At 65.7% G+C, this 25,559-nt stretch overlaps 3 protein-coding genes across 5 annotated transcripts in view; all 3 read left to right on the top strand.

The window, feature by feature from the left end:
• Positions 1–813: 813 nt before the first annotated feature.
• Positions 814–8,481, top strand: Th (tyrosine hydroxylase). 3 transcript variants are annotated; one of them, XM_013020984.1, is made up of 13 exons: positions 814–903; positions 2,613–2,840; positions 3,693–3,867; positions 4,056–4,144; positions 4,296–4,363; positions 4,805–4,855; positions 5,114–5,259; positions 5,348–5,483; positions 5,599–5,668; positions 6,062–6,118; positions 6,269–6,364; positions 6,764–6,897; positions 8,322–8,481. In XM_013020984.1, the coding sequence occupies exons 1-13, from the start codon at positions 814–816 to the stop codon at positions 8,479–8,481; spliced, it is 1,500 nt and encodes a 499-aa protein (XP_012876438.1). The 3 variants fall into 3 exon arrangements, with proteins under 3 accessions (XP_012876438.1, XP_012876437.1, XP_012876436.1); XM_013020983.1 differs by having other exon boundaries at positions 814–911; positions 2,609–2,840; XM_013020982.1 differs by having other exon boundaries at positions 814–971; positions 2,582–2,840.
• A 4,211-nt stretch (positions 8,482–12,692) lies between these two features.
• Positions 12,693–13,449, top strand: Ins (insulin). The gene is made up of 2 exons (XM_013021025.1): positions 12,693–12,879; positions 13,328–13,449. The coding sequence occupies exons 1-2, from the start codon at positions 12,693–12,695 to the stop codon at positions 13,447–13,449; spliced, it is 309 nt and encodes a 102-aa protein (XP_012876479.1).
• A 10,038-nt stretch (positions 13,450–23,487) lies between these two features.
• The window catches only part of Igf2 (insulin-like growth factor 2), a 16,224-nt gene continuing 14,152 nt past the window's right edge, over positions 23,488–25,559 (top strand). The window contains exon 1 of the mRNA XM_013021164.1: positions 23,488–23,511. The gene's annotated coding sequence lies outside the window, so the exon portion shown is untranslated. The remainder of the gene's footprint in view (positions 23,512–25,559) is intronic.

The raw sequence follows: 25,559 nt of genomic DNA, 5'->3' as shown, positions 1-25,559 counted from the left end.
TGGCAGGCCTGGGAGCTGGGACTGAGGCCAGCCCCCGCCACCCCCTGGGGCTGGGGAAGGGGTGCTTGGTATCCACAGGCTTTCAGGAGCCGGGCACCTGTGTGAGGAGCTGGCTGGAGTTGTGGGTCCAGGAGCCACCTGGGGCCAGGCCCAGCACCATCCAGACTGTGTGGGAAGGGGCTGTGATTACTGGCGTAGCCAGGGAGGTGGGTGGGGCCCCACAGGGTGTGGCTGGGGAGGCGTGGCCAGGGAGGCAGGACAGTGGAGGCTGGTGGCCGGGCTTCAGGGTGGGTGGGCCATGTGGGTGCGGGGGGGGGGGGGGGGGAAGGGAGTCCAGCACACTGGACTGCACTTAGGGCGTGGGGGTCTGGTGAAGATGGCTGGCTGGGGAAAGCTGGTGGAGAAAGACCCTGCCTTCCTGGGCCTGCCTGCCGTAAAGGTGCAGGGTCACAGGGACATGCCCCGTGGGGAGCCCAGCACCCCCCCCGCCCTGCACTGGCAGGGCTCGGGGCACCCGGACCCTGCTCTGCAGAGTGCAAGCCAGCCCCCAGTCCGTGAGCCGCGGGGCCGCTGTGATTCAGAGCAGGTGCCGGCCACAGTGGATGCAATTAGACGTAATGGGACAAGCCCTCCCCCTCCCCGCTCGCTGCGCCCACCCCCGCCGCCCTCAGGCGATGCAGGCAGGGAGAGGAGGCTTGGGAGGTGGGAGGTGGGGGGACCCAGAGGGGCTCTGACGTCAGCCCAGCCTTTAAGAGGCTGCCGGGCCGCCTGGCGAGGGCTGTGCGACGGAGCCCCGGACCACTCGGCCGCGCCATGCCCACCCCCGGTGCCGCCACGCCCCAGCCCAAGGGCTTCAGGAGGGCCGTCTCCGAGCTGGATGCCAAGCAGGCGGAGGCCATCATGGTGAGAGGGCCGCTGCGACCCGGGGGCCGCCCGCCGGCCCAGCGCCAGCCCGGGGTGGCGGGTGGGAGGTGCAGGTCCCACCCTAACGGACATGCCCGGTGCCCTGCGAGTGCCCTGCTGCGTGGAGCTGGGCGCTGAGCACGCCAGCCTCTGGGCTCCTGGCCCATACATGGGTAGGGGTCTTCTGTGGGCCCTTGAGGGAGCTCCAGGCTCAAGACTGTGGCCGTGGCCTTCCAGAGGCTTCTTCCCTCCTGTTCCTCCTGTTCCCCCCCCCCCGTCCCCTTGCCCCCCCACCTGCCTTCTCTGCCCAGCTGTCAAGCGATGCCCCCCCCGTCCTTGCTTATGGTGGGGTCCCTGCAGTGGAACAGGTGCCCAGGTTTGTGCACCAGAGGCGTTCGTGCTCTGGGCAACCTCTGCCCCTCTTTCCACCTGTCTGTCCTTGTCCGGACCTTCGGGCTCTCAAGGCTGGAGCCCAGAGGAGGAGGATGTGGGGGGGGGCGTGCCAGGTCACCCTCTGCAGGGCTGGACAATTGGGGCTCCTCAGCCCACCAGCGGGGGGTCTTTGGTCACTCGCCGCTCAGCCGCACACGGATAGATCTCATGGAAACGAGGTGACCCCTGCAGAAATCCCGCTTGAAGCCCTTCTCAGAGGGTGATGTGGGCTCAAGGGTGCCCCCTGCAGGCTTCCAGCAGGAGGAGTCTCCAGGACAGATCAAGCGCCCCCCCCTCCCCCCCCTCTTCTCTCCTCCCCCCTCCCCCCCCCCCTTCCACCTCTCCTCCCCCCCCCGCCCCCCACTTCGTGGTTCTCAACACAGCCCTGGATGGGTCCACAGCCCCCACCCCGAGGCCCAGAGGGGCTCCTGCAGCCCCTCCACTGCCCAGGCCTGAGGGGCGCGGGGAGAGGACTGTGTTCTCTTACCAGAGTACCCAGAACCTTCTGGTTAATTCAGTCCCAAGAGATGAGGCAGACAGGCTCGTCTGCTCTGGGCAGCTCTGGGGGGTGCGGGAGGGGTTGGACCTGCCCCAGGGTGTAGGGACACAGATGGTCAGTAGTAGCTGTACAGGAGCTACCTGTGTCCAGGGCTCTGATGATAGCCAAGGATGAGGAGGCAGACAGGAGGAGGAAGGGGGCAGGAGGCCCTGCAGAGACGGCAGCGGGTGACAGGAGGTGGGGTTTTGTGAGGGATTCCACGGGAAAGAAACAGCATGGGGGCACAGGCTGGGTCACCTGGGGTGAAGTGTGCTGACCCCATCTTACCGGGCAGGGCCAGGCAAGTGAAGGCAGGGTGCCTCCTGCCTGAGCCCCCAGGCCCTGGCAACCTCCCCCTCCCTCCGGCAGCCCCCAGGAGCACTACCACTCTGTCCTGGAGGGGGGCATCTGCCATCTCTGTCCTCAGGTATCTCCGGAGCCAACCTGCCCCCATCCCTAATCTGCTTAGGGCCAGGTCTGGGGACGGGGGACACAGCATCTCTGCCTTGGGAGCAGGCAGCCGGGCGCCCCTCCCCGGCAATGCCACAGCTTCTGGCCTCTTCCCACCCAGCCTGAGCCTGAGCCTGCTCCCGGCCCCACGGCATATGGAAAAGGTGCCCCGTAGCCCCCTCACGTCATCTGTACCCACTTCCCAGGGGCCATTGAGTAGCCTGGACCTCGGGGCCTCTGTGGGGCTGGGAGGTGGAGTGGCAGGTACACCTGTCCCTGTCCCCCGCAGTCCCCGAGGTTCGTTGGGCGGCGGCAGAGTCTCATCGAGGATGCCCGCAAGGAGCGGGAGGCAGCCGCGGCGGCTGCAGCGGCCTCCTCCTCCTCCTCCTCGGAGCCCGGGGACCCGCTGGAGGCCGTGGTGTTTGAGGAGAAGGAAGGGATGGCCACCCTCACCCTGCTCTTCTCCCTGCGGGCCGCCAAGCCTTCCTCACTGTCTCGGGCTGTGAAGGTGTTGGAGGTGAGGCCTGCGGGCTGGCTCCAAACTCGGGGGGGGGGTGGGGTGGGGTGGCAGGGGACACGCTACACACATGGACAGGGCCCTGGAGGAGCGGGTTTGTGTCCTGCACTGTCCTGTGTCATCTTCCACCCTGACCTCCTCCCGCTCCATGCCTGGGCTGGAGGCTGCCCGTGGCTAAGGTGGCAGCCGACTGCATTCTGGCTGTGGCCTGTGACCTGGCTTTGGGGAGACATTTGCAAATGACATTAGAACCAGACTCTGGGTCAGCTCCCAGATGGGCCATGCGGCCCAAGGGTCTGGTTGCCAGGCAACAGGAGCTGGAAGTGGACCTTGATGTCCCTGGACACCCTTGTCACTGCGTCCGGACCTGAGCTTCACGTCTTCAACAGGCAGAGCCTGGACATGGCTGACACAGACAGGGTGTCCAGAACAGAGATCTGGGGCATGGCCCGGGCAGCTCCTGGCTGCCTGTAGGAGACAAAGCAGCTGTGCCAGAGGCCTGTGGCCTGCAGCTGCGAGCCTCTGACTCAGCCAGCACCGGCGCTCACACCGGTCATCCCGGCTACTCAGGAGGCTGGGACCTGGATCCAAGTGTGAAGCCAGCGCAGGCGGGAAGGTTCATGAGACCTTATCTCTAAATAACCTCCAAAAAGCCAGAAGTGGAGCCGTGGCTCAACTGGTAGAACACTTAGGGACAGTGCCCAGGCCCTGAGTTCAAGCCCCTAGACCTGTACACACACACACACACACACACACACAAAACCTGGCTAGGCCTCTCCACCTCTTTCTCTAGATCTTTCTTTGCATCTCTTTTTCCTCGGTCTACTCTCTCTCCCTACTTTGCTTCCAAAGACATTTGAAGCCAAAATTCACCACCTGGAAACGAGGCCGGCCCCGAGGCCCCGGGAGGGTGGCCCCCACCTGGAGTACTTGGTGCGCCTGGAGGTGCCCAGTGGGGACCTGGCCGCCCTGCTCAGCTCCCTACGCCGCGTGGCGGAGGACCTGCACAGCGCGAAGGAAGACAAGAGTGAGGCTGGCTTTGTCCTTGAATGACCCCGAGGTGTGGGCTGCCATGGGGCGGGGGGGGGGTCACCTGCAGTGTCCACCCCGAGCCTGAGGATCCCCGCATGTTCCAGCCCAGAGGCCCCAGGGCGCTTGCCCAGGAACATGGGAATGACACTTACTCCTGACTTTTTGCTTCTGACTCCTGTGCAGTCCCCTGGTTCCCAAGGAAAGTCTCCGAACTGGACAAGTGTCACCATCTGGTCACCAAGTTTGACCCTGACCTGGACTTGGATCATCCGGTGAGCCTGTGACCCCAGAGCTTCCTGTCCGGACTGCCATGTGGCCAAGGCCAGGGGTGGGCGTGGCCGGGGCTGGCCCTGGGCCCTGCCTGGCCATGGGGCAGGGAGGGCAGGACCTGCTCCTGACCAGCGTGTGTCCCTCCACCACCAGGGCTTCTCGGACCAAGTGTACCGCCAGCGCAGGAAGCTGATAGCAGAGATAGCGTTCCAGTATAAGCAGTAAGGGGTGGGGCTGGGGCTGGGCTAGGCCCTGGCAGGAGGGGTCAGGGTGGGGGGCTGGGTTAGCCCCTGGCAGGGAGGAGGACAGGGCCTTTGTGGCCCTCTGTCACACAGGGGCTGCGCCACCCACTTGGGGTTCTGAGGCCTGCCGCTGCAGGCTGCTCGACATCAGGGCTTCCCCTAAAATGCTCCGGGTGGGCACTGGCACCCCGCTGGGGAAACTGAGTCACGAGGGGCCACATGGGGCTGTCACCGCTGAGAACAGGCCGTGCCTGGACGCATGGGAGTCACATGGGTCTCGGCCCTTTCCGGCCCCGGGGTGGGGTCCCCGCTGACTGCGGACCCCCCACAGGGGCCAGCCCATTCCCCACGGGAGTCACATGGGTCTCGGCCCTTTCCGGCCCCCGGGGTGGGGTCCCCGCTGACTGCGGACCCCCACAGGGGCCAGCCCATTCCCAACGTGAAGTACACAGCAGAAGAAATCGCCACCTGGTGAGACCCGGGACCGCGGGCCGGGCCGGGGCGGGCTGGGGTGTTCGGGAGGCTGCCTCTGGAGAGCCTGAGGGCGGGGGGCGGGGAGCGGGACTTCCTGAAGCTCTAACTTTGGGGTATCCTGGGGTTTTCCCTTTGGCTGGCGTCTGCTTCAGAAATGGCCCCTAAACCAACACCCAGCCGGTGGGGGGGCGCTGGCCGGGGGAGTCGGCGGGGGGCCCTGGGGCCCGGCAGTACCCCAGGCCCCTCGGTCCGCAGGAAGGAGGTCTACACCACGCTGAGGGGGCTCTACGCCACCCACGCCTGCCGGGAGCACCTGGAGGCCTTCCAGCTGCTGGAGCGCTTCTGCGGCTACCGCGAGGACAGCATCCCGCAGCTGGAGGACGTCTCCCGCTTCCTGAAGGGTGCGGGCGGGAGGGGGACCCCCACCCTCCCCACACCCTCCCCACCCCCTCCCCCGCTCCCAGCCCTGACACACGCACGCCCTTGCAGAGCGGACGGGTTTCCAGCTGCGGCCTGTGGCCGGCCTGCTGTCTGCCCGGGACTTCCTGGCCAGCCTGGCCTTCCGCGTGTTCCAGTGCACGCAGTACATCCGCCACGCCTCCTCTCCCATGCACTCGCCTGAGCCGTGAGAGACACCCCTGCGTGGGCCTGGGGGTGGGGGAAGGTCAGACGCAGGGAAGGCGGGTCCAGTCCTGTTGCCTGGCCTCAGCTTGCCTTCCTCCTCTCTCGGCCTCCCTCAGGGACTGCTGTCATGAGCTGCTGGGGCATGTGCCCATGCTGGCCGACCGGACCTTTGCCCAGTTTTCCCAGGTGCATATGAGGCCTCCGGCCAGGAGCTGTGGGGCGGGGCGGGGGGCGGGGAGCAGACACTTGGGGCTACCCTCTGGGGGGCTCTCCACCTACTACCCTGTGATGGACAGTGCTCCCACAGGGACAGGGGAGCTCAGGAGCAGGGGGCAGAGGCTGCCGTGCAGTGTGCAGACCACCCCAAAAATCCAGGAGGCCAAGTGTGCTCCCCAAGAGCAGGTCCTGGCAGGGGGCAGGGAGGGGAGACCTCAGGGCCCGGGCTGCCTCCTGCTGGCCCCCATGGGGTCAGTGGGTCTGAGCCAGATCGCTATGTCCTCCCCGCCAGTGCGGGGGGTGTGGACACCTGCACCCTGGCCTGAAGCACAGTCAGCCTTCCTTTTCCTCCTCCACCCGCAGGACATCGGCCTCGCATCCCTGGGGGTCTCGGATGAGGACATTGAGAAACTGTCCACAGTGAGTGGCTGCAGCCCAGTCCCATCCTGCCCACCTGTAAGAACGGTGCCCTGGCCACAGCTGTCGCATGGATGCATGAAGGCCATGGCGAGGGCCACCGTGGGGGCCGCAGGGAGGGAGGGCCCCGCTGACCCGCCCGCTGTCCGGCAGGTGTACTGGTTCACTGTGGAGTTCGGGCTGTGCAAGCAGAATGGAGAGCTGAAGGCCTATGGTGCGGGGCTGCTGTCCTCCTACGGGGAGCTCCTGGTGAGCCCCCGTGGGCTAGGAGTGGGGGGCCCTCTCCTCCTGGGCTCCTGGATTCTAGCCTGTTGGGGGAAAGCTGTCTCTACTGGTTCCCATTCAGTGTCATCCCCAGCCCTGTCCCCAATCCTGACCCCAGTGCTATCCTCAGCCCTGTCCCCAGTGCCGACCCAGCCCTGTCCCAGGGTCCTCCAGGCTACCCTCAGAGCACCCCATTCCCTCAGGGCCTGGGTGTGGTGGGCTCCGGGACCCTGTGGCCTCCCTGGGTGTGGTGGGCTCCGGGACCCTGTGGTCTTCCTGGGTGTGGTGGGCTCCGGGACCCTGTGGTCTTCCTGGGTGTGGTGGGCTCCGGGACCCTGTGGCCTCCCTGGGTGTGGCGGGATCGTGACCCTGTGGTCTCCTCAGCACTCTTTGTCAGAGGAGCCTGAGATCCGGGCCTTCGATCCCGACACGGCTGCTGTGCAGCCGTACCAAGACCAGACCTACCAGCCGGTCTACTTCGTGTCAGAGAGCTTCAGCGATGCCAAGGACAAGCTCAGGTGGGCAGGGCTGTGGAGCCCCTCACACCGCCAGCCCGCACCAGCCAGGCCTGCGCCGCCTCCTGGGAGCAGGGCGGGCTCCAGCCCTCAGCCACAGCATCCGCTTGCTGCAGAGGTGCTCTGGGAAGTGTGAGGACCCCGGGGAGTGTGAGGATCCCAGGGGGTGTGAGGACCCTGGAGAGTGTGAGGACCCTGGGGAGTATGCAAACCCCCAGGGAGTGTGAGGACCCTGGGGAGTGTGAGGACCCTAGGGAGTATGCAAATCCCCAGGGAGTGTGAGGACCCTGGGGAGTGTGCAAACCCCCAGGGAATGTGAGGACCCTGGGGAGTGTGAGGACCCTAGGGAGTGTGAGGACTCTGGGGAGTGTGAGGATCTCAGGGAGTGTGAGGACCCCAGGGAATATGAGGACCCTAGGAAGTTTGCAAATCCCTAGGGAGTGTGAAGATGCTGGGAGCATGCAGACCCCCAGGGAGTGTGCAGACACCAGGGAGTGTGAGGACCCCAGGGAGTGTGAAGACCCCAAGGAGTGTGTGGACCCCAAGGAGTGTGAGGACCCCAAGGAGTGTGAGGACCCCAAGGAGTGTGTGGACCCCAGGGAATGTGAGGACCCTGGGGAGTGTGAAGACCCTGGGGAGTGTGAGGACCCCAGGGAGTGTGTGGACCCTAGGGAGTGTGAGGACCCTGGGGAGTGTGAGGACCCCGGGGAGTATGTGGACCCCGGGGAGTGTGAGGACCCCAGGGAGTGTGAAGACCCCGGGGAGTGTGAGGACCCCCAGGAAGTGTAGGATCCTGGGGAGTGTGAGGACCCCAGGGAGTGTGTGGACCCCAGGGAGTGTGAGGACCCCCAGGAAGTGTAGGAACCTGGGGAGTGTGAGGACCTCAAGGAGTGTGTGGACCCCAGGAGTGTGAGGACCCCGGGGAGTGTGAGGACCCTGGGGAGTGTGAGGACCCTGGGGAGTATGCAAATCCCCAGGGAGTGTGAGGATCCTGGGGGTGTGAGGACCCCAGGGAATGTGAGGATCCTGGGGAGTATAAGGACCCCGGGGAGTGTGAGGACCCCAGGGAATGTGAGGATCCTGGGGAGTGTGAGGACCCTCGGGAGTGTGAGGACTCCAGGGAGTGTGAGGACCCTGGGGAGTGTGAGGACCCTGGGGAGTGTGAGGACCCCGGGGAGTGTGCACACCCCCAGGCTGTGTGAGGACCCCGGGGAGTGTGTGGCCCCTGGAGTGTGGGGGAGGAGGCCTCGGGCTGGGGAAGGCTGTAGGCCATCCTCGTGGGGCTGGCAGAGCTGGCGCGTCCACCGGGCTCTGGAGCTCCTGCCGTCTGGGCGGTGGGGACCCGGATGGATGGGGCACAGGTCAGGTGGAGCCAAGGGCTGTTGTGGGAGCAGGGTGGGGACTGAGGGTCTGCGCCCCCTCCTCAGGAGCTATGCCTCACGGATCCAGCGCCCCTTCTCGGTGAAGTTCGACCCCTACACGCTGGCCATCGATGTGCTGGACAGCCCCCGTGCCGTCCAGAGCTCCCTGGAGGGCGTCCAGGACGAGCTACAGACGCTGGCCCATGCGCTGAGTGCCCTTGGCTAGGCCCGCGCACACGGCCCCTCCCCTGCCCAGGGCCCCGTCCTGGGGTGCCCAGGCCCTTCTCCAACCTCCCCCGGCCTCTGTCCTGCCCCAGAGCCTGCCTGCCAGGAGGCGCCTGGCCACACCCTGTCTCTACCCCCATCCCCGAGCCCCCCTCCCCACTCTCCTCCCCGAGCCCCCACGCGGCCCCCTCCCCACCCTCCTCCCCGAGCCCCCCTCCCCAGCCCCTTCCCCACTCCCCTCCCCGAGCCCCCGCGTGGCCCCCTCCCCGCGCTCCTCACCACGCTGTCTGCTGTGTGTGTCTGTTCTGCATGCACCCCAGCACTGCGGGGCCTGCGCTGCCCCCACTGCCCGCACCCTCCGCCATACCCCCGTGCGTTGTCCAGTAAAGGAAAGAGTCTCCCAGCGCTGTCTGGCCTCTGTTTCCAGAGACGGCCCTGGCCATGCCCCGTTGCAGCCTTGTTTAGAGGTTCTCTCCCTGGTCAGTCCGGCCTCCATGGGGACCCCGGATCTGACAGGACTTCCACCCCACTTTGCCTTGCTTTCCTGCCCCCCCCAGAACCCTCAGTGGGGCTGTGGGCAAGAGGAGGGCGCCCTCAGCCAGGAGGGGCCGGGGTCAGGTGATGCTCACTAGCGGGGGGGCGGCAGGCCCGCCCCACAGCATGGGGTCCCTTGAGTGTAGACCGTGTGATGGAGGGAGGGAGGGAGATGCGGGTACTCTAGATCCCCCACGCCCAGGGCAGCCCCCCACACCCCCCCGGGAAGGCCCCAAGCTACACGGAGCAGCAGTGGGATCCCAGGGCAAGTCCATAGACTCCGAGGAAGAGCCTGCAGTACGCGGAGGCCCCAGGAGGACCCCTGGGGTACAGGGAGGCTCCAGGAAGACTCCAGGGGTACATGGAAGTCCTGGGAAGAATCTGGGGGTACTCAAGGGCCCTGCAACACTGAGGCCAGAGCAAGCCTGGGCCATACTAAGGCAGCAGGGGCTGAAGCACAATGTTCTGAGGCACCCCCATCCGGTGGAAAGTTCTAGATTTTCTGGGCCACATATCCAGCGGAAGGCCTAGATACAGTGCCCCTGTGAACCACCCTTGGCCTTGGTGAGATGTCGGAGCCCGCTCAGGCCCCGAGGACAGCCCTGAGTCACACCGAGGATGCCCGGTCCACGGACAGAGGCCACGAGAGCCGGAGCAGCCGGGCACTCGGGGGAAGGCCCTGAGCGGAGCAGGGCCTGAGGACGGGGCGGAGCCCCCGGCACCGAGGCCCATGGAGGAGGTTGGCACAGAGCTCGGGCCGCAGCGAAGCCAGCCATGCGGGACCCCAGACTCTGGGCCCTGAGTCAGGACCCAGAACGCTGAACAGGGCTGCGGGCACACTTACATACCCGGGAAGGCTCTGGGCAGGGACAGATTCTTCTGTGGAGGGTGTGTGTGTGTGAGATGTTCGATTGTGGGGTTACAGTTGCACAAGTCAGCTGAGGAGACCATTGCTTTGTGTTCATCCCCGCCTCCGCTCCCTCCTGCCTTCCCTCCCACCCCGCACACCGGGTCCGCCTCGGCACGGGCTCTCCCTTTTCCCTCCATTTCTGGGCAAGCTTCCCCTCCCAAAGACAAATGAATGAACAAACAAAACAAGAAGAAAACAGCCAGTAGCAGAGAACAGACCTCGTATCTGCTTCCTGGCAGCCATTGTGATGAAGCTGGTTGTGCAGGAGGAGAGGATCTGAGGATCTGAGGATCTGAGGCTCAGAGGATCTGAGGATCTGAGGATCTGAGAATCAGAGGATCTGAGGCTCAGAGGATCTGAGGATCTGAGGATCAGAGGCTCAGCACCTTGGTGATCCTCTCCTGCCAGTGTCCTTCCGCCTCACCAAGAGCCAGGCCGAGTCCCTGTACCTTATCATTTCCTGGGGCAGAGGCTGATTGTGACCTAGGGCCTAAGTCACGTTGACTCCCTGGGGAAACCCCAAGGGACAGTGAGGAGGAGGAGGATCACAAAGGACAGTGAGGAGGAGGAGGATCACAGGGGACAGGGAGGAGGAGGAGGATCACAGGGGACAGTGAGGAGGAGGAGGATCACAGGGGACAGTGAGGAGGAGGAGGATCACAGGGGACAGGGAGGAGGAGGAGGATCACAGGGGACAGTGAGGAGGAGGAGGATCACAGGGGACAGTGAGGAGGAGGATCACAGGGGACAGGGAGGAGGAGGATCACAGGGGACAGTGAGGAGGAGGAGGATCAGAGGGGACAGGGAGGAGGAGGATCACAGGGGACAGTGAGGAGGAGGAGGATCACAGGGGACAGTGAGGAGGAGGATCACAGGGAGGAGGAGGATCACAGGGGACAGTGAGGAGGAGGAGGATCACAGGGGACAGTGAGGAGGAGGAGGATCACAGGGGACAGTGAGGAGGAGGAGGATCACAGGGGACAGTGAGGAGGAGGAGGATCATGGGGGACAGAAGGTCCTATGGCACCTGGAGACATTGAGGCAGCCCTGAGCCACACTGAGCCTCCCCTTCCCCCAGTCACACTGAGATCCCGAGGACCACAGTAACTAGGAGAAAGGTGTGAACCAACCGAGGCCCCAGTGGAGGCTCGGAGTCACAGCGACATTGGAGAAGACCTCCAGCAACATGGTACCCATGGGAGGCCCGGAGTCTCGCTGAGACCCGAGGGAGGCCCGGAGATCATTGAGCCCTGTGGAGATTCTGAGGAAGGCCCCAAGCCACGCTGACACCATGGAGACGGAGCGGAGCCCGTGGGGCAGCAGTCGGGCCATGGTGAGGCATTCACGGACACTCAGGAAACAGCTGTTACCCCACGGCTGGAAGAAGGCCCCGAGCCATGCCGACATGCTAAGAGGCCCAGTCCCTCGAGGTCCTGGGGTGGACCTGGAGATGTCTGAGGTGCAGAGCACTGCGGCGATCCTGAGTCCCCAGGAAAGACCCTGGCCTCCCACGGTCCCCCAAGAATACTGTGCGCCCCGTTAAAGCGCACAGAGTCCTTGTGGCTGAGACCGGTATTGAACTCCCGTCTGGGGCAGGTGGGGGGTTCTGTGTAAGATCTGGGGAAACAGGCCTTTGTGAGCCTGACGTCCGCACCCAGTTCAAGTTCAAACCCTTAGCCAGGCTGTGATCCCTGCTGAGCTGGGGCTGGGGTGTGTGTGGGGGGGGGCAGCCCTCCGAGCACTGTGGACTGCATAGAGGGGCCTCTGAGCACCACCGAGACTGACTGAGGCCATGGGTCCATGTCAAAGCAGAGGTGACCCCAGGAGACCTGCCTTAACTCTCACTGAGACCCCATAAAGGCCACGAGACAGGTCTCAGCCCACTGGGACGCTGGAGAAGAATGCTGGTCTTACTCAACCCTGGGTAAGCTGAGCACGGGGGGGGGGCCTGTGAGCCCCACTGGGACGGGGAGGGGGTGAGCCCTCTCCCCCAGACTTCCTTCCTGCCCCCTGTGGCCCCCAGCAGGTGTCCTCCATCTGAGCCTCTGCTCTGGCCTCCATCCTGCTGTGGGGCGGGGAGGGTCCCATGGGCTCCGTGTTCATGAACGCTGCATCCCTGGTGCCAGGATGAGGCCAGGCTCCTGCCCACGGGGTCCCGTGGCCCCGGTGCCTCCCCACGAGGCCTTGGCAGGCAGCGGGAGAGGCCAGGGCTCAGGTACCACGGGCCAGGCAGATGGGCTCCGCACCCGGCCCCTCTATGTGGCGCTGGGGCCTCGCTTCTGCGGGGTGGACGGGGGGGGGCCACTGGAGGGGCCGGGCAGCGGCACCAGGCCCCCCGCAGCCCCACTTCCGGAGCTAATGTGGAAAATGCTCTGGTTGGCTGGGCGGGGGTGCCATCAGCCCCTCATTAAGACGCTAATGACCCCCAGGGCCCCCGCACAGAGTGCTGAGCACGGAGATCTTCCTGCGGAGCCCCGGCCCCAGGGAAATGGTCCGGAAAGTGCAGCTTCAGCCCTGGGACCATCTGCCGCGCCCCCTTTGCAGACCCTGATGGGCCAGCCGTGAGGGCAGCCGGGGCCGGATGACGGGGACCCTGGGCTATAAAACCCGCCGGAGCCCCGCAGCCGCCAGCCCGAACCCGGCCGCCAGCCGCCAGCTGGTGCGTGCGCCATCGCCGCTCGCTCGCTCGCTCGGGAGGAACGGGAGTTTCCTTTAGCACCTCCCCCCAGCCTCACCCTCTGCACCCCCCAGGTCACCGTCCTTCCGCCATGGCCCTGTGGACGCGCCTGCTGCCCCTGCTGGCCCTGCTGGCCCTGTGGGGGGCCTGCCCCGCCCAGGCCTTCGTCAACCAGCACCTGTGCGGCTCTCACCTGGTGGAGGCGCTCTACCTGGTGTGCGGAGAGCGCGGCTTCTTCTACACCCCCAAGTCCCGCCGGGATGCGGAGGATACACAGGGTAAGCCTTCCCCCCCCCCCCGCTGTGGGGCGAGCTGGGGACCCGGGGGGGGGTTCCCCGAGGACACACAGGGTAAGCCTTCCCCCCCCTGCTGGGGACCCGGGGGGGGTTCCCGAGGACACACAGGGTAAGCCTTCCCCCCCCTGCTGTGGGGCGAGCTGGGGACCGGGGGGGGGGGTTCCCGGTCACCTGCCCGCACACTGGCTCCCCGAGGACACGGGGCTGGGGGAGGGTGTGGGTGCTGCCCTGGCCCCCGCCCCCCGGTGGCGGGACTCGGTGCATCTGCCATCTCACAGGGCGCTGTCCCGAGGTCAAGGCCGGTGTGGCAGCCCCGGGGTGGTGCCCGGGGGCCGGCCCCTGCGTGGGCGCGCCCGCGTGGGTCTGGCTGGGGCTCTGACTGGGCTCTCCTGTGTCTCTCTCCCCCGCCGGCCTCTGCCACCCCGGGCAGTGGGGCAGCTGGAGCTGGGGGGCGGCCTGGCGCTGGACCTGCCCCCGCAGAAGCGCGGCATTGTGGACCAGTGCTGCACCAGCATCTGCTCCCTGTACCAGCTGGAGAACTACTGCAACTAGACGCCCGTCCCCACCGCCAATAAACCCTTCCGCCAGCCCCGCGAGTCCTGTCTGTGTGTGGCACGTCAGGGCTGGGGTGGGGGCCCTGCCCGAGACCCCTCCCCGTGCACCCGCTAGCCTCCTCCCGGACGCACTCCGTGGGCGTGGGGGCGTGCAGGGGAGTGCCAGGCCCAGCTGGCGCCTTCCTGTCCCACTGTCCTCGGCCCTCAAGCTCCCTTGCCCCCAAGGGACCAGGGCCTATCAGCAAGCCACGGCCAGCCCTTCCCAGGCTGTGGCTTCTGTCAGGAGACAGAAGTTGGGCTGGGCAGATCCCACGGGAGAGCTGAAGATGGGGTCAGGTCCCATGGGAGAGGTGCAGAGGCCTCAGCGCCGGGTCAGACACTCTGAGACGCTGTCCAGTTCCTCGAGGGGGAGGGGGCAGGAAGGCCGGCAGGCCCCACGGTGGGGGACATGGGGCAGGGTCCTCAGAACTCCCCCTCACGAGGGCAGCTCACCTGTGAGGTGTCCATGAGACCCTGGAGACGGGCCACGGGCCGGGTCTCCTGGCCCTCACCTCTCCCCCAGCCGGCCAGGGCCTCGCACCAGATTCCTTCAGCCAGTGGCCTGGCCGTCCTCCCATGGGTCCCCCTAGGCCAGAGCTTGTGCCCGGGCTTGGGGGGGGGGACCGCTGAGAACACTGGGCTCTCCATTCGACGTCTGGCCAAGGCAACAAGAGCCAGCCAGGACCTACAAGGTCAGCAGGTGACCCCGGCTGCGCCAAGGCCTGGGCACCGTCTGCCACAGGCCAAACCAATCTGCCCCGAAAGCTCCGCCCGGCTGGGCTGGAGATCCAGGGCTGCACCTGGGCCGGCGGCCTGCAGAGCTCAGACGGGCCTCCGAGCTGGGTTCAAAGCCACCCTCCCTCGGGGTGGTCGGCCCGGGGGTCCGCTCCTGCAGGCCCCAGGACCCCTCCCCATCACCAGCCTCCCTGTGATCAGCCCCCCAAAGATGTGGTGGGCACAGAGCAAGCCCTGCCCTTCACGTGGGGGCCAGGACTGGGCTGGGCAGGCAGCTGGGCCCGGAAGCGGAGGGGAGGGGCGGGCTGGAGGCCGCACTCACACAAGGCCGGGTGCCCTGCTGGAGTGGAGGTACGTGGGTCCCCGTGGAGCCGAGCGGGGAGGGGAAGGGCGGCTGCGGCAGCCCCCACAGGGCCAGCAATGCCCCAGACAGCTTGTGAATTGGAGTGCGGGGCGCTGGATTTCATGGGGCTGGATCACGGTCACAGGACATATGGCGGGCAGGGGCCGGGCCCAGATGCCTTGGTTTAGGGGTAAACTCCCCCCCGTGGGGGTTGTGTGTGTGTGTGTGAAGATTTCCCACTCATCCAAAACCGTTGTGCTGAGTGCCCCCTCGGCCTGCCGGGCAGGTGCCTAGCTACCGACCCTTCGGAGGGCTTGCCCCTCCCCCCCGTCCTCCTCAGCTGGTGCAGGAGCAGAGGCCAGAGACAGGCAGGGTGGACTCCCCGCTGCCCACCCCCGAGTGGCCACATACCTGTCCTGTCTAATGGGGAGCAGTGGACAAGATGCAGCTGGTCAGGACGGCCAGGTGCCGGGGGAGGGGAGCAGAGGCAGACTCAGACTGTCAACTGGCACCGTCCTGAGTGCTGACCCCCGGTAACCTCGCTGCTGGGGGGGGGCCTGGAGCCCAGGGGCCCAGCTCAGCAGCCCTGCCAGCCTCGCCCCACCCAGCCAGCCCCTTCAGGGAACCCAAGGACCCCCCAGCCTCTGAGTCTCCGCCTGCCCTGCCTCCTGCACTCCTTTTGCCCAGGGGTTGTGGCCTGGCTGGGGTGGCAGGCGTGAGAGCCTCCCTCGGGGTGCTGGGCCCAGCCCCTCGGTCTCCCCTTGGTGTCTGGAGGTCCAAGGCCCCTCAGCCTCTCCCAAGAGTAGCCGCCGCCACCAGCCGGGTCTGCTTAGAGCCCAGACGCCCACGTCCGTAATGCAGCCAGCGCCGCGGGCCCCCTGTGCGGGCCCACAGCAGTGCCCGGTCCCCCGGGGCTGCAGGACTCCTGGCACGGGAGGACAGACACTCGGCACGTCCCCAGGGTGGTATTTGCCTTCTCCCGACCACAGTCAATATTGACTGTCCTCGCTGTCCTCAGGTCTGCGGGGACAGGGGAGGTGGTGCTGGGAGCCAAGGTGGACCCTGCCCTCGAGGACCTGGCTGGGTAGGGGTCCAGGAGCCAGCCTAGGAGAGACTAACCGGCGCAGGCCCGTGGAAGCTGGCCCTGGCAGATCTCGGGAAGGCTGGCTGATGGGCTGCGGCCAGGCTGAGTGGAGGGAGCCCCCCTGGTCACTGGATGGGGGACCCCCGGGGCACTGGGGGGGGAGACCCCTGGGCGCTGGAGGGGGAGACCCCGGGGCACTGGGGGGGAGACCCCGGGGCACTGGGGGGGGAGACCCCGGGGCTGTCTGCAGCCCTGTGATACTGCAGCCGGGCAGGGTGGCTCCCCCAGGGTTGGGCACAGGAGATGTAATTCACAGATACAGCCACTAGAGGGTGCCAGAACCTCACTTTTGCAGGACCCCAGGTCTTGGGGTCCTGCCTCCGGCCCGGGACTTTCTGGGGTCCTCCTCCAATGGTGGTGCACACAGGGGCCAGGGCCCACAGCCACCTTGGACTCTGGGGGGGCACGGGGTTTGGAGAGAAGCGGTGTGCTGTGGGGGTCACTGTCCTGGCCCTCCGTCAGTCCCAGGACTGCCTCCCGGGCCCACGTTTCCTTGTCTGCCTGCTTGTGGGCAGGCCTCGAGTTGGAGAAGTCTGCCCCCTCCTCCCTGTGCCCCCAAAATCAGAGACTTGAGGGTCTCTACAGGTGTCTGGAGGGACATCTGGCGATGTCCTGTGGGACTTTGGTGACAATGTCTGGAGTCTCCAGGGTCCTGAGACCAGGGGGCCATGGGGGCCATGTCTGGGGGTCCCAGGGCCCTGTCCTGCACATGGGGGCTGCAGGCCGCCTCCCGCAGCGGCATCCGCCTCCGCCTGGCGCAGAGGGGGAAGAAGCAGAAAGCCAGCTGCTGATAGAAGGCCGGGAGCCCCGGGAGCAGCTGAGGAGCGGTGCCCCCCCCCATTATTGTTTCTGGCCTGGCTGCGGAACAGCAAAACAGATTCCTTCGAAAGTAGTGCCTCCTGAGGTGGCCAAGCCATCGGCCCTGGGGCCCAGCGCCTCCTGTCCTCAGCTCAGTCCTCGCTCCCAGATGGCCCCAGCCCTGGCCCACCCAGGCCCATCTGCTGGGCTCAGGACCCCATCCCTGAGCCACCAACCCTGGGGCTGGCCTAGAACCCAGGCCTGGGACTATGCTCATCTACAGGCCCTGTCCTGGGGCGCCTGTGAACCTTGGGTCAAAGCCAGGGTGCCTCGGGTCAAGGGTCAATGCCGCCAAGTACATCCCTCCCCCCACCCGGAGGTGTCCATTTTCTAGGACTGTGGTGGCCACCCCGAGAGCCAAGGCCCTGGCGCTGGGGGCTGCCGCTGCCCTGGCCTGTGCAGCTCTGTGCCTGCCAACAAGTTCCAGCGGAACACAGGCTCAAGACGCTGGCGTTTCTGGGAGCATTTTCCCCTCTGCAAAGTCCAGTGGAGTTTTCAGAACCACATTCTCCCTCAGCCTCCCCTGGCCTCCTTCAGCCTTCCCAGCCTCCCCCAGCCTCCCTCAGCCTTCCCAGCCTCCCCCAGCCTCCCTCAGACTTCCCAGCCTTCCCCAGCCTCCCTCAGCCTCCCCAGCCTCCCTCAGCCTCTCCAGCCTCCCCCCGGCCTCCCTGGATAGCCTCCCTCAGCCTTCCCAGCCTCCCCCAGCCTCCCTCAGCCTCTCCAGCCTCCCCCAGCCTCCCTCAGACTTCCCAGCCTTCCCCAGCCTCCCTCAGCCTTCCCAGCCTCCCTCAGCCTCTCCAGCCTCCCCCCGGCCTCCCTGGATCCCCTGGGCCTCCCTTAGCCTCCCCAAACTCCCCTGGGCCTTCCCAGCCTCCCCCAGCCTCTGTCAGCCTCCCCTACCTCCTCTGGGCTTCCCCCAGCCTCCCTGGACCTCCCTATCTCCTATGGCCTCTCTCAGCCTCCCCCAGGCCTCCCCTGGCCTCCCCCAACCTCTGTCAGCCTCCTCTGCCTCCCCCAGCCTCCTTCAGCCTCCCCCACACTCCCCCAGCTTCCCCTGGCTTCCCCCCACCTGCTCCCACCTCCCCTGGCCCCCCTAGGTCTCCCCCAGCCTCCCCTGGCCTCCCCCCCAGCCCTCCTAGCCCATGGGTGGCAAATCAGGCTGGACCCAGCAGCCCTGCCAGCTTGGGGGTGCTCCGGCTGGGCCTGGGGCCACGGCCCTCGGCTCTGCAAGGCTCACCCTCACCGAAAGGGTCAGCCGGCGCTGGCCCAGCCCACGCCGAGGCCCACGGCCTCAGCAGCACTGCCAGGAGGCTGCAGAGACCCTCCCGGGGCCAGGGTCTTTGGCGCAGGTCCGGGGGTCAGTGGGGACAGGGATAGGAGGCGGCTGTGCAGGCTCTCTGAGCAGACAGGCCCTGAGCCCCGGCCCCGGGAAGCTTCCTGGCCTGTGAGGGCCAAGGGGCCTTCAGCAAGCCCAGGCAGGGGAAAGCAAGGCTCCAGGGGGCTGAGGCGTGGAGAGTGGGAGGGCCTGGCGCCCTTCAGCCCCAGCAGTGCCTCGCTGGCTCCTGAGGCCGGGTCTGGTTTGGGTCAGGAGGCAAGCCTGGGCAGGGGGACTTCCTGGAAGAGGCGGGACTTCCTGGAAGAGGCGACTCCATCCCTAGGCTCTATCCCTAGGCTTTGAGGAGCAGACCCAGTGGGGGACCACCCCAGGTTCATGCGTTTGTCATACGGGCTGTAGCACGCAGCTCTGTGGCCATGGGGGTGGGGTGGGACCCCTGGGGAGGGGCTGAGGACAGAGACTGCCAGCATGTAAGTGGTCCGCCGCTGTCTGGGCCTTGGGCCCCTTGTGAGGCAGGCCGTGCTGGTCTTGAGCCCCAGACCACCATCCAAGGAAGCCCAGGTCTGGGGAGACCACCCTCAGACCTCCCCGCTACCCCAATATTGCCAGGGCCACTGGCTGCCCCCGACCCCCGGGTCCCAGTCCCTCTGGGGTCTCCCATTCCTCTCCTGAACCCTGACTGAATTTATCCTGGGCTGAATTTACACATGGCCCCAGGCACCAATATCCTGGGGTGAGCCTCTAGGTGCTCCAGATGAAGGCTTGCACCATAGGAGTGTAAAATGTACACTTACTGGCGTGAATAACAATGATTCTGGGGGAAAGCAAGGTGTTTTGAAGCTGGTGGCTGCCATTCCACAAATGGCCACAAGATGTCAGGCTTGGGCCATATTTGAAAATTCCCACTGTCCAGGTACCTGAAAATGGAAACCAGGAGCAAATCTCAGCCCACCTGTTTCTCCCCGAGCCCCTCTGTGAACAGGGGTCCTTTCTTTCTGCCTCTGCTTCTCCCTGAGCCCGTCTGTGAACAGGGGTCCTTTCTTTCTGCCTCTGTTTCTCCCCGAGTCCCTCTGTGAACAGGGGTCTTTTCTTTCTTCTCTGGCAATTTGAGAACATAGCTAATTTTATTTTGATACAAATGTTATGCCATTCTCTCCGGAAGAAGCAGGAAGGGGCTCTAAGTTTAACCTGTGACTTTCATTTTCCCAATGTCACAACTTTCTGGGATCCAGAAATGCCCCCAGATAGAGGAATTCCTGACCCCAAGTTCCATATGGCCAGGACAGAGGCAGAAAGGAGCCTCAGACCTAAGCGCAAGATTGCAGAGACCACCTGTGCCCTTGTTCTGAAGGTAGGGTCTCTTCCTTGTAAGAGAGAAGGGTCACAGTTTCACCTCCCATCTGTCTTCCCCACCACCAGCACCCAGGGTGCCCCCCAAATCCTTGCATGTAAGAAATCTGGTTTCTGCTGTTGTAATACCAGAAATGGACACCAGATGGCAGCACGAGGCCACTTAAGCCGCCTATTAGAAGACATTGGGTAATTGGGTACTGCCTGGAATTTTCTGGGGACAGTTCAAGTCTATTCTGTAAAAATACCACTTGGCCAGTATGCGGTGGCTCTGCTAAAAGAGCTAAGAGGGAAAGAAATAAAGAGGGGTGTACTGTGTTGGCTGTCCTCCCGTCCCATGACCCCTATATGAAAATGCTAGGAGAGGTGACAAGCAGCACCCCAACTCCCTGGTGGCCAGTGCGCCTACTCCTGCGCAAACACCCCAGACTCCAAGCTCCTGGTGGGATGAAATCAGCCGGGGCTTGTCCAGAAGAACGTACTACAGGGCGGGGCTTGGACTCACCTTGCCACCTCCAGAATTGGGGTCTGTGGGGTATGGGCTGCTTTCCTTGGTGGCCCCACAGCAGCCAAAGAAACCTGCGTCCTCGATCTGACACACCCTTCCTGGAGAGATGTCTGTGGGCTCTTTCTGACTGGCTGGGGAAGGGCTCTTCACCCTCCCTGGCACATCCTGCCTGACGTGTCCTTGGGAAACAGACACTAGGTGACAGTGCAGGCGCAGCCGGCCTCAGCAGGAAGCGCGGGTCCTTCAGGCTGGCCCGGTGTGCGCCAGGGCCACCCGTACCCCTGCCTCCTCTACCCACCTCCCCGCTCTTCTTCCATTGACGATGGCCCTGGGCACCTGCACCACGTTGGTTGGGTCCCCCGAGTAAGCCTGTCCTCTACCCCCACATAGGCTCTGTGATTCCCGCCAAGAAAGAGCTCAGGTGGGACTTGAAATGCAAATGGAGAGGGAAGAATGAAGTCCCAGTATGAGCGGGGAGCCTGGGCAGGGTAAACGCCTGGGCACGAGCGGGCGGCTGGGCGCAGGGCCGGACATCTCTGGGGAGTGGCCTTCATCTCCTTGTGGGTCTTTGGCCTCCCTCCCTCCCTCCCAAGTCTCCAAGTACCAGTGACATTCAGTCCAACCAGGCCGTGCTTTCTTTTTAAAAAAGGTTTTTATTTCCTTACATTCGTGGCAGGGAGGTAGGCTCTCATTGTTACTCATTTCCACACGTTTACCACCAGCTCCAACCAGCCCCCCACCTCCAGAGCTGCCCCTCCCCCCATCTCACCACAGCTCGTTGCTGTATTCGGAGCAACTCCCCAATTACGGTCGGCCCTCAGTCCATGCCTTGCTTGGGTGTCGGCCAGGCTGACACAGCTGTTAATGGGCCGGGCAGACTGCCCAGTGACGCCCAAGCCACCACCTGCTGCATGGCCCTCATAGCACACCCGTGCCTCGATGGTACCGGGTGCCACCCACGTGGGGTTGGGGGGTCTGGTCAGACACGTGCAGTCAAGGGAGAGGCTCCCAGCAGACCCCTGCATCCATAAAACATGGGCAATGTGTTTGCCCTGGGCTGCAGCCACATTGGATGCACATAAAAGGCAATTTTTATGCTTGTTCTCGAACTCAGCTCCTTTTTTGCATAGCCCCGCCCCCATTTTACCTGTGCCACGCCCACAGACATTCCAGGGTGACTGCCAAGTGTCACTCAAGTGATATCACACCCACAGCCCACCCCCTGCACACAGTCCCCACCCCCTAACTTCCAGGCTTATGTTCACGCCCACAGACACACTTCCGTTGGAGGGGGTGGGGTGGAGGGGGGGCAGGGGGCGTGGCAAAGCCCCACCCACTAATGCACTAGTGCCCTGGTATGGGCAGGTGCCCCGGCCAGCTGACCCAGCAATCCCAAGTTGGCACCAACGTTCCCAAATTTGGAGGGGTCCGGAGCAAGGCGTGGGGGGGACGAGGAGGTAAGGGGCATCGGCACCGCTCAGCTGGCACTCCAGCAGCTGCAGAGCTGAGCGGCGGAGGGCCATCCCGCTTCCCGGGGCCTGTTACCATGCACACTCTCAAAGTGCCCTTCCCTGTCTCTGCAGCCTCAGCCTCGTCCCCCGCCACCTCCTCGCAGGCCCGGCTGGGCGGTCTGGGCACCCCGGCCCGAGCACCCCCTACTCTGGCGGAGACTGCTAATCCTAGCCCAGCCAGCGGATCATCGTCCGGGCAGTTTCGGCAGAGAGCCCTGGGCACCAGCGACTCCCCGGTCCTCTTCCTCCACCGTCCGGGAGCCCTTGGGACCACGCAGCGACTAGAGTACAGGTATCCGGCCTACCTCCTCCGGCCTGCCTCCCCCGTGGCTGAGCATGGGTGATCGGGGACCTGGTGGGACATGGGACCAGACGGCAGCTGGTCCTCTGGAGCCGGGGTGGAGGAACCCTGCCCCAGAGCCCCAGGCGGGGAGATGGCTCTCCCCACATGGCTGGCTTGGCTGGAGGGAGGAGGCCGGGCGCCTGCCTGCGGGAATGCATGGCTGTTCTCACCAGTGTGTGAGGAAGGGCTTTTCTAGGAGACATTTCCTCATAGATCTGAGATTAGAGGGTACATGGCTGCTCCCTGCACCCTGACCTCAAAAATGACCCTGTGGATGGGGCCAGGCAGGGTCCAAGGCTGAGCTTTGGAGCAGGGTGGCCTTTCTCTGCACAGAGACAACCCAGGATGCCCCCCCCCACCACAGAGGCACTGAGGAGGGTTAGCGCAGTGCCCAGCAGGGGGTGCTGTTTCTCTGAGGGTGGACGGCTGGGTCCAGTGGCCTCCCCCAGCCCCAGCGATGCCCACAGGCAGAGGACCGTGTGTGCACGGTCCCCCCTGCGTCCCAGCCCTCAGCCCCCACAGGTGCTGTCTGGGTGGGGGGCTCATTCCCCCACAAGCCTGGTGACCCTCTCCTTGGGCTGACCTCCTGATGCAGTACTGTGTGCCCTGCAGGAGGGGGCGCTCCTATCTTGTGCTGTGAGTCCTCACCAAAGGCCCCCCCCCCCAGGAAGGGGCCAGCCTGCCCACTGACAGCACACCCGCAGGTGTCAGGCATGATAGCTGTGCCCAACTGTCCCCCTCCTTTGTATGTGAAAAGTGGGGGTCTGGGCAGCTGGAGGAGCAGGTGGGGAAGAAGAGGGGGCTGGGGGGGTGCTCCTGGTGGCAGCAGACCCGGGTGGGGAGGGGGTGACTCTGTGGGGATCATGTGAAGATCATCCTTCTGCTTTCCCCAGGGGCCGAGTGGTCACCGCTGAGCCTCCAAGGGAGGAGGGAGGCCCCGGTCCTCAGCCCGAGAGCCCAGCGCCAGCCCAGCCCGAGCCGCAGCCCGAGCAGCCCGAGCAGCCTTCCCAGCCGGAGGCCCAGCAGGCCGGAGCAGCCCCCGAGCCCAGCCCGCCCAGCCCCGAGGTGAGCTGCTGCGGCCTGTGGCTCAGAAGGTCCCCACGCTCCCAAGACTGAGGCCCACGGCCCGCGGCCCGCGGCAGGGTCAGCGCCAGCCCCGTGCGGTAAGTGTCCGGCGTCCGCTGCTGCCCGGGTCCCGGCCGCAGGTGCAGCTGATCTGGAGTCCATGTGTCCAGTGCCCGGGCACAGACCCGGAGCCGCTGCCCCCCACCCTGCAGCTTTACAGGAAGCCCACGGGGCTGAAGGGGCACAGAGTCACACGGTGGGGTGAAGGGGCATGGAGTCCCAGCGCGGGGTGTGGAATTTAGGGGGGCTCCGGGCACCCCATCTGGGGCTGGGCGTCAACGGCTCCTAGGCCTCGGTGGCGGCAGCGGTGGCAGCGGCAGCAGCAGCAGCAGCAGCGGCGGCTTCTTGGCCAGGAAGGGCAGAGGCTGGAGCAGGCAGGGGGAGGGCAGGCTGTCCCAGCCAGGAAGGCAGAGGCTCCGGCTGAGGGAAGGGGGGAGAAGAGGGGGGAAATCAGCAGGTGGGAATAGGGAGAGTCCTCGAGAAAAGCTGGGTCCAGCTGGTGGGGTGCAAGGGGCCCCCTCCTCCGCCCTGTTTGTCAAGGTGGGTGGCGGTCTCAATTGTGCGGGCGGAAAATGAGATAATGACCGCAAACGCCCCCTGAGCCGGGCGGCCTTGCGGCGGCCGGCGATTCCATTGTGTCGCGGAGGCCGGGGGCTTCCTGTGTGTGAAGGGGGTGTGGGCAGTCAGGAGGCCCAGGGCCCAGAACCACCGCGCGGCTCACTCGGCCGGAGCAAGCTGGGGGTGCTGTCCCTGCAGTTCGCCGATCAGGTACAGGGCTGAGGGAGCAAGGCCTGGGCCTTGGGTACAGGGGTGTGACTGGAGGGTCTGTGTCCTTGGGCCTGACCCCTGCCACCAGGGCAGTAGGCCTTGGGGCCTGAGGGGCGGAGTGGGCAGGTGACCCCCTTCCAGGCGGCTGTACCAGGGAGAAGAGGCCTCTCCTTAGAAGGTGTCATAAGAAGTCACAGGTACCGGTGGAGCAGCCTGGGGCCCTCCCCAGTGCACCCCCATGGCCCACCGTTCGTTGCCCCCCACCCCCGACCCTGACTTACTGCTGGCTGTGGGGGTGCTGATCCGCCATGGGCCCTGTGCCATTGGGTGCTGCTGGCTCCCGGCAGTGCGGCCCCTTCCCCGAGCCTTGTGGGGCACCCGGCTCCAGGGCAGGGCCGGTGGGGTGGAAGGAGGGTGTGGAGGGGTGCCGAGCTGGGGGTGCCCAAGGGTGGGCTGGGAGGTGGCCAGCGGCCAGCTGGGAGCGCAGCTAGGAGAGGAAACGGGGCGGGGAGAGGGGAAGGCCCACTGCCGGACCAGGCAGGCAACTGGGGAACAGGCCGGAAGGCCCAGGATGGGGCGCCGGCCACGCTGAGGGGTGGCCCTGTCCTGGAAGGGTGTCCATCTTCTTCAGAACTGGGGTTTCCTCACCCGGGAGACACCAGCCCTTGCCTAGTGGTGACCCCTGTGCTCCTCAGCGTGGGGGCCACCCCAATGCTGCCCCAGCCCCAGCCCCCCTCAAGCTGTTGGTGGGACCTGTCCGGAAGGAGGGGAAGAGGGCTCAGGGACAGAAGCTGGCCGCAGGTCATGGCCGGGGTGGGAGAGGCCCCTTTTGAGCCCTAGGGTGACCTGGCGCTGTCCCATCAGCCACGCTGTTGACTAAATAAGGCCAGGCGAGGGCTCTGGGCAGCTGGGGGGGGGGAGCGAGGGAAGCGCATGTGTGCCCCCTGCCCTGGCACGGCTCCCGGGCCCTGGCAGCCAGCTCTCCAGTGAGCTCCCCAAGGTGACCCCCAGCTTCTTCCTACCTGGCCAATCAGGACGCATGTCGTGGTCCACGTGGCAATGGTTTCTCCAGGGATAGGCACTCCTGCAGGGCAGAGCAGAGCAGAGGGACCCCCAAACAGCAGCCCTGTCAGATGACCCCTGACCTCTCCCCAATATGGAAGAGAGCAGGGCTCTGGGCCTGGACTCTCACCACCCCGTGAGCCACACACACCCCAGCCTGGGAGCTGGCAGCAGGGCCGGGGGCGCCAGCCCTGCCTCCAGCCGGTCCAGACCCCTCCGCCGGGCTCAGAACCAGCCCCACGCTGCTGCAGACGGGGGTGCGGGCAGGCCCTTTCTAAAATACTCTTCACCCCCCAAATCGACAAGTCCCCACGGAGAGAGGCAGAGGGCCACGCCCCGGCCTCCACGCCCCAGCCTCCTCGCTGCGGCTCCCGAGGTCTGCAGGCACACCCGTGGCCTGAGAATGTAGGGAGGGGCGGGTGGGAAGGAGAGGGGGGCAGCAATGGGGGAGACGGACCAGATGTTCTTGGAATGGGACGCGGGGTGATTGGTGCGGGCTGGAATTCGAGGGGGGAGTGCCCCTGATCTGGGCTGCTTTTCATGGGAGGGGGGTCCTGGCCTTGGCAGGTCCTGGTCCTTGCCTTCCCCCGGTCCCCACACCTGTCTTGTGGCCTTAACCCTTTCCTGCCCAATGCCCCAATGTGCCAGGCCTCATGGCTCCTTCCCCGTGGGGGGGTGCTGACTGGTGAGAGCAGCCACCCCAGGGTGGCACCCCCAGTCTGCCGTGGTTTCTACGCCGGGTGGGGGTGATGTCCCCTCCGGCCTCCTCCACAGCCCCCCTCACCCCCCACGCTGCCCCCTCCCTCAGGCTTCTGTCTCTGAGTCCCGGGGGCCTGGGCCCCGTGGGGGAAATGGGTGGCCAATCCTCGTGGAGAAAGCAAAAGGGGGTCTCGCGGCACCCCAGCACCCCCTCCATTTCCTCTCCACTTTCGCGTCGCGCGAACAAAGTCACCATGGGCCGCAGTCAGGGAAGGCCGGGCGCGGGC

Source organism: Dipodomys ordii, unplaced genomic scaffold, assembly GCF_000151885.1.
Source record: "Dipodomys ordii isolate 6190 unplaced genomic scaffold, Dord_2.0 Scaffold54, whole genome shotgun sequence".
In the NCBI taxonomy this organism is placed as follows: domain Eukaryota; kingdom Metazoa; phylum Chordata; class Mammalia; order Rodentia; family Heteromyidae; genus Dipodomys; species Dipodomys ordii.
The sequence above is the reverse complement of the archived record's forward strand: the minus strand, read 5'-3'. Positions and strand labels throughout refer to the sequence as shown.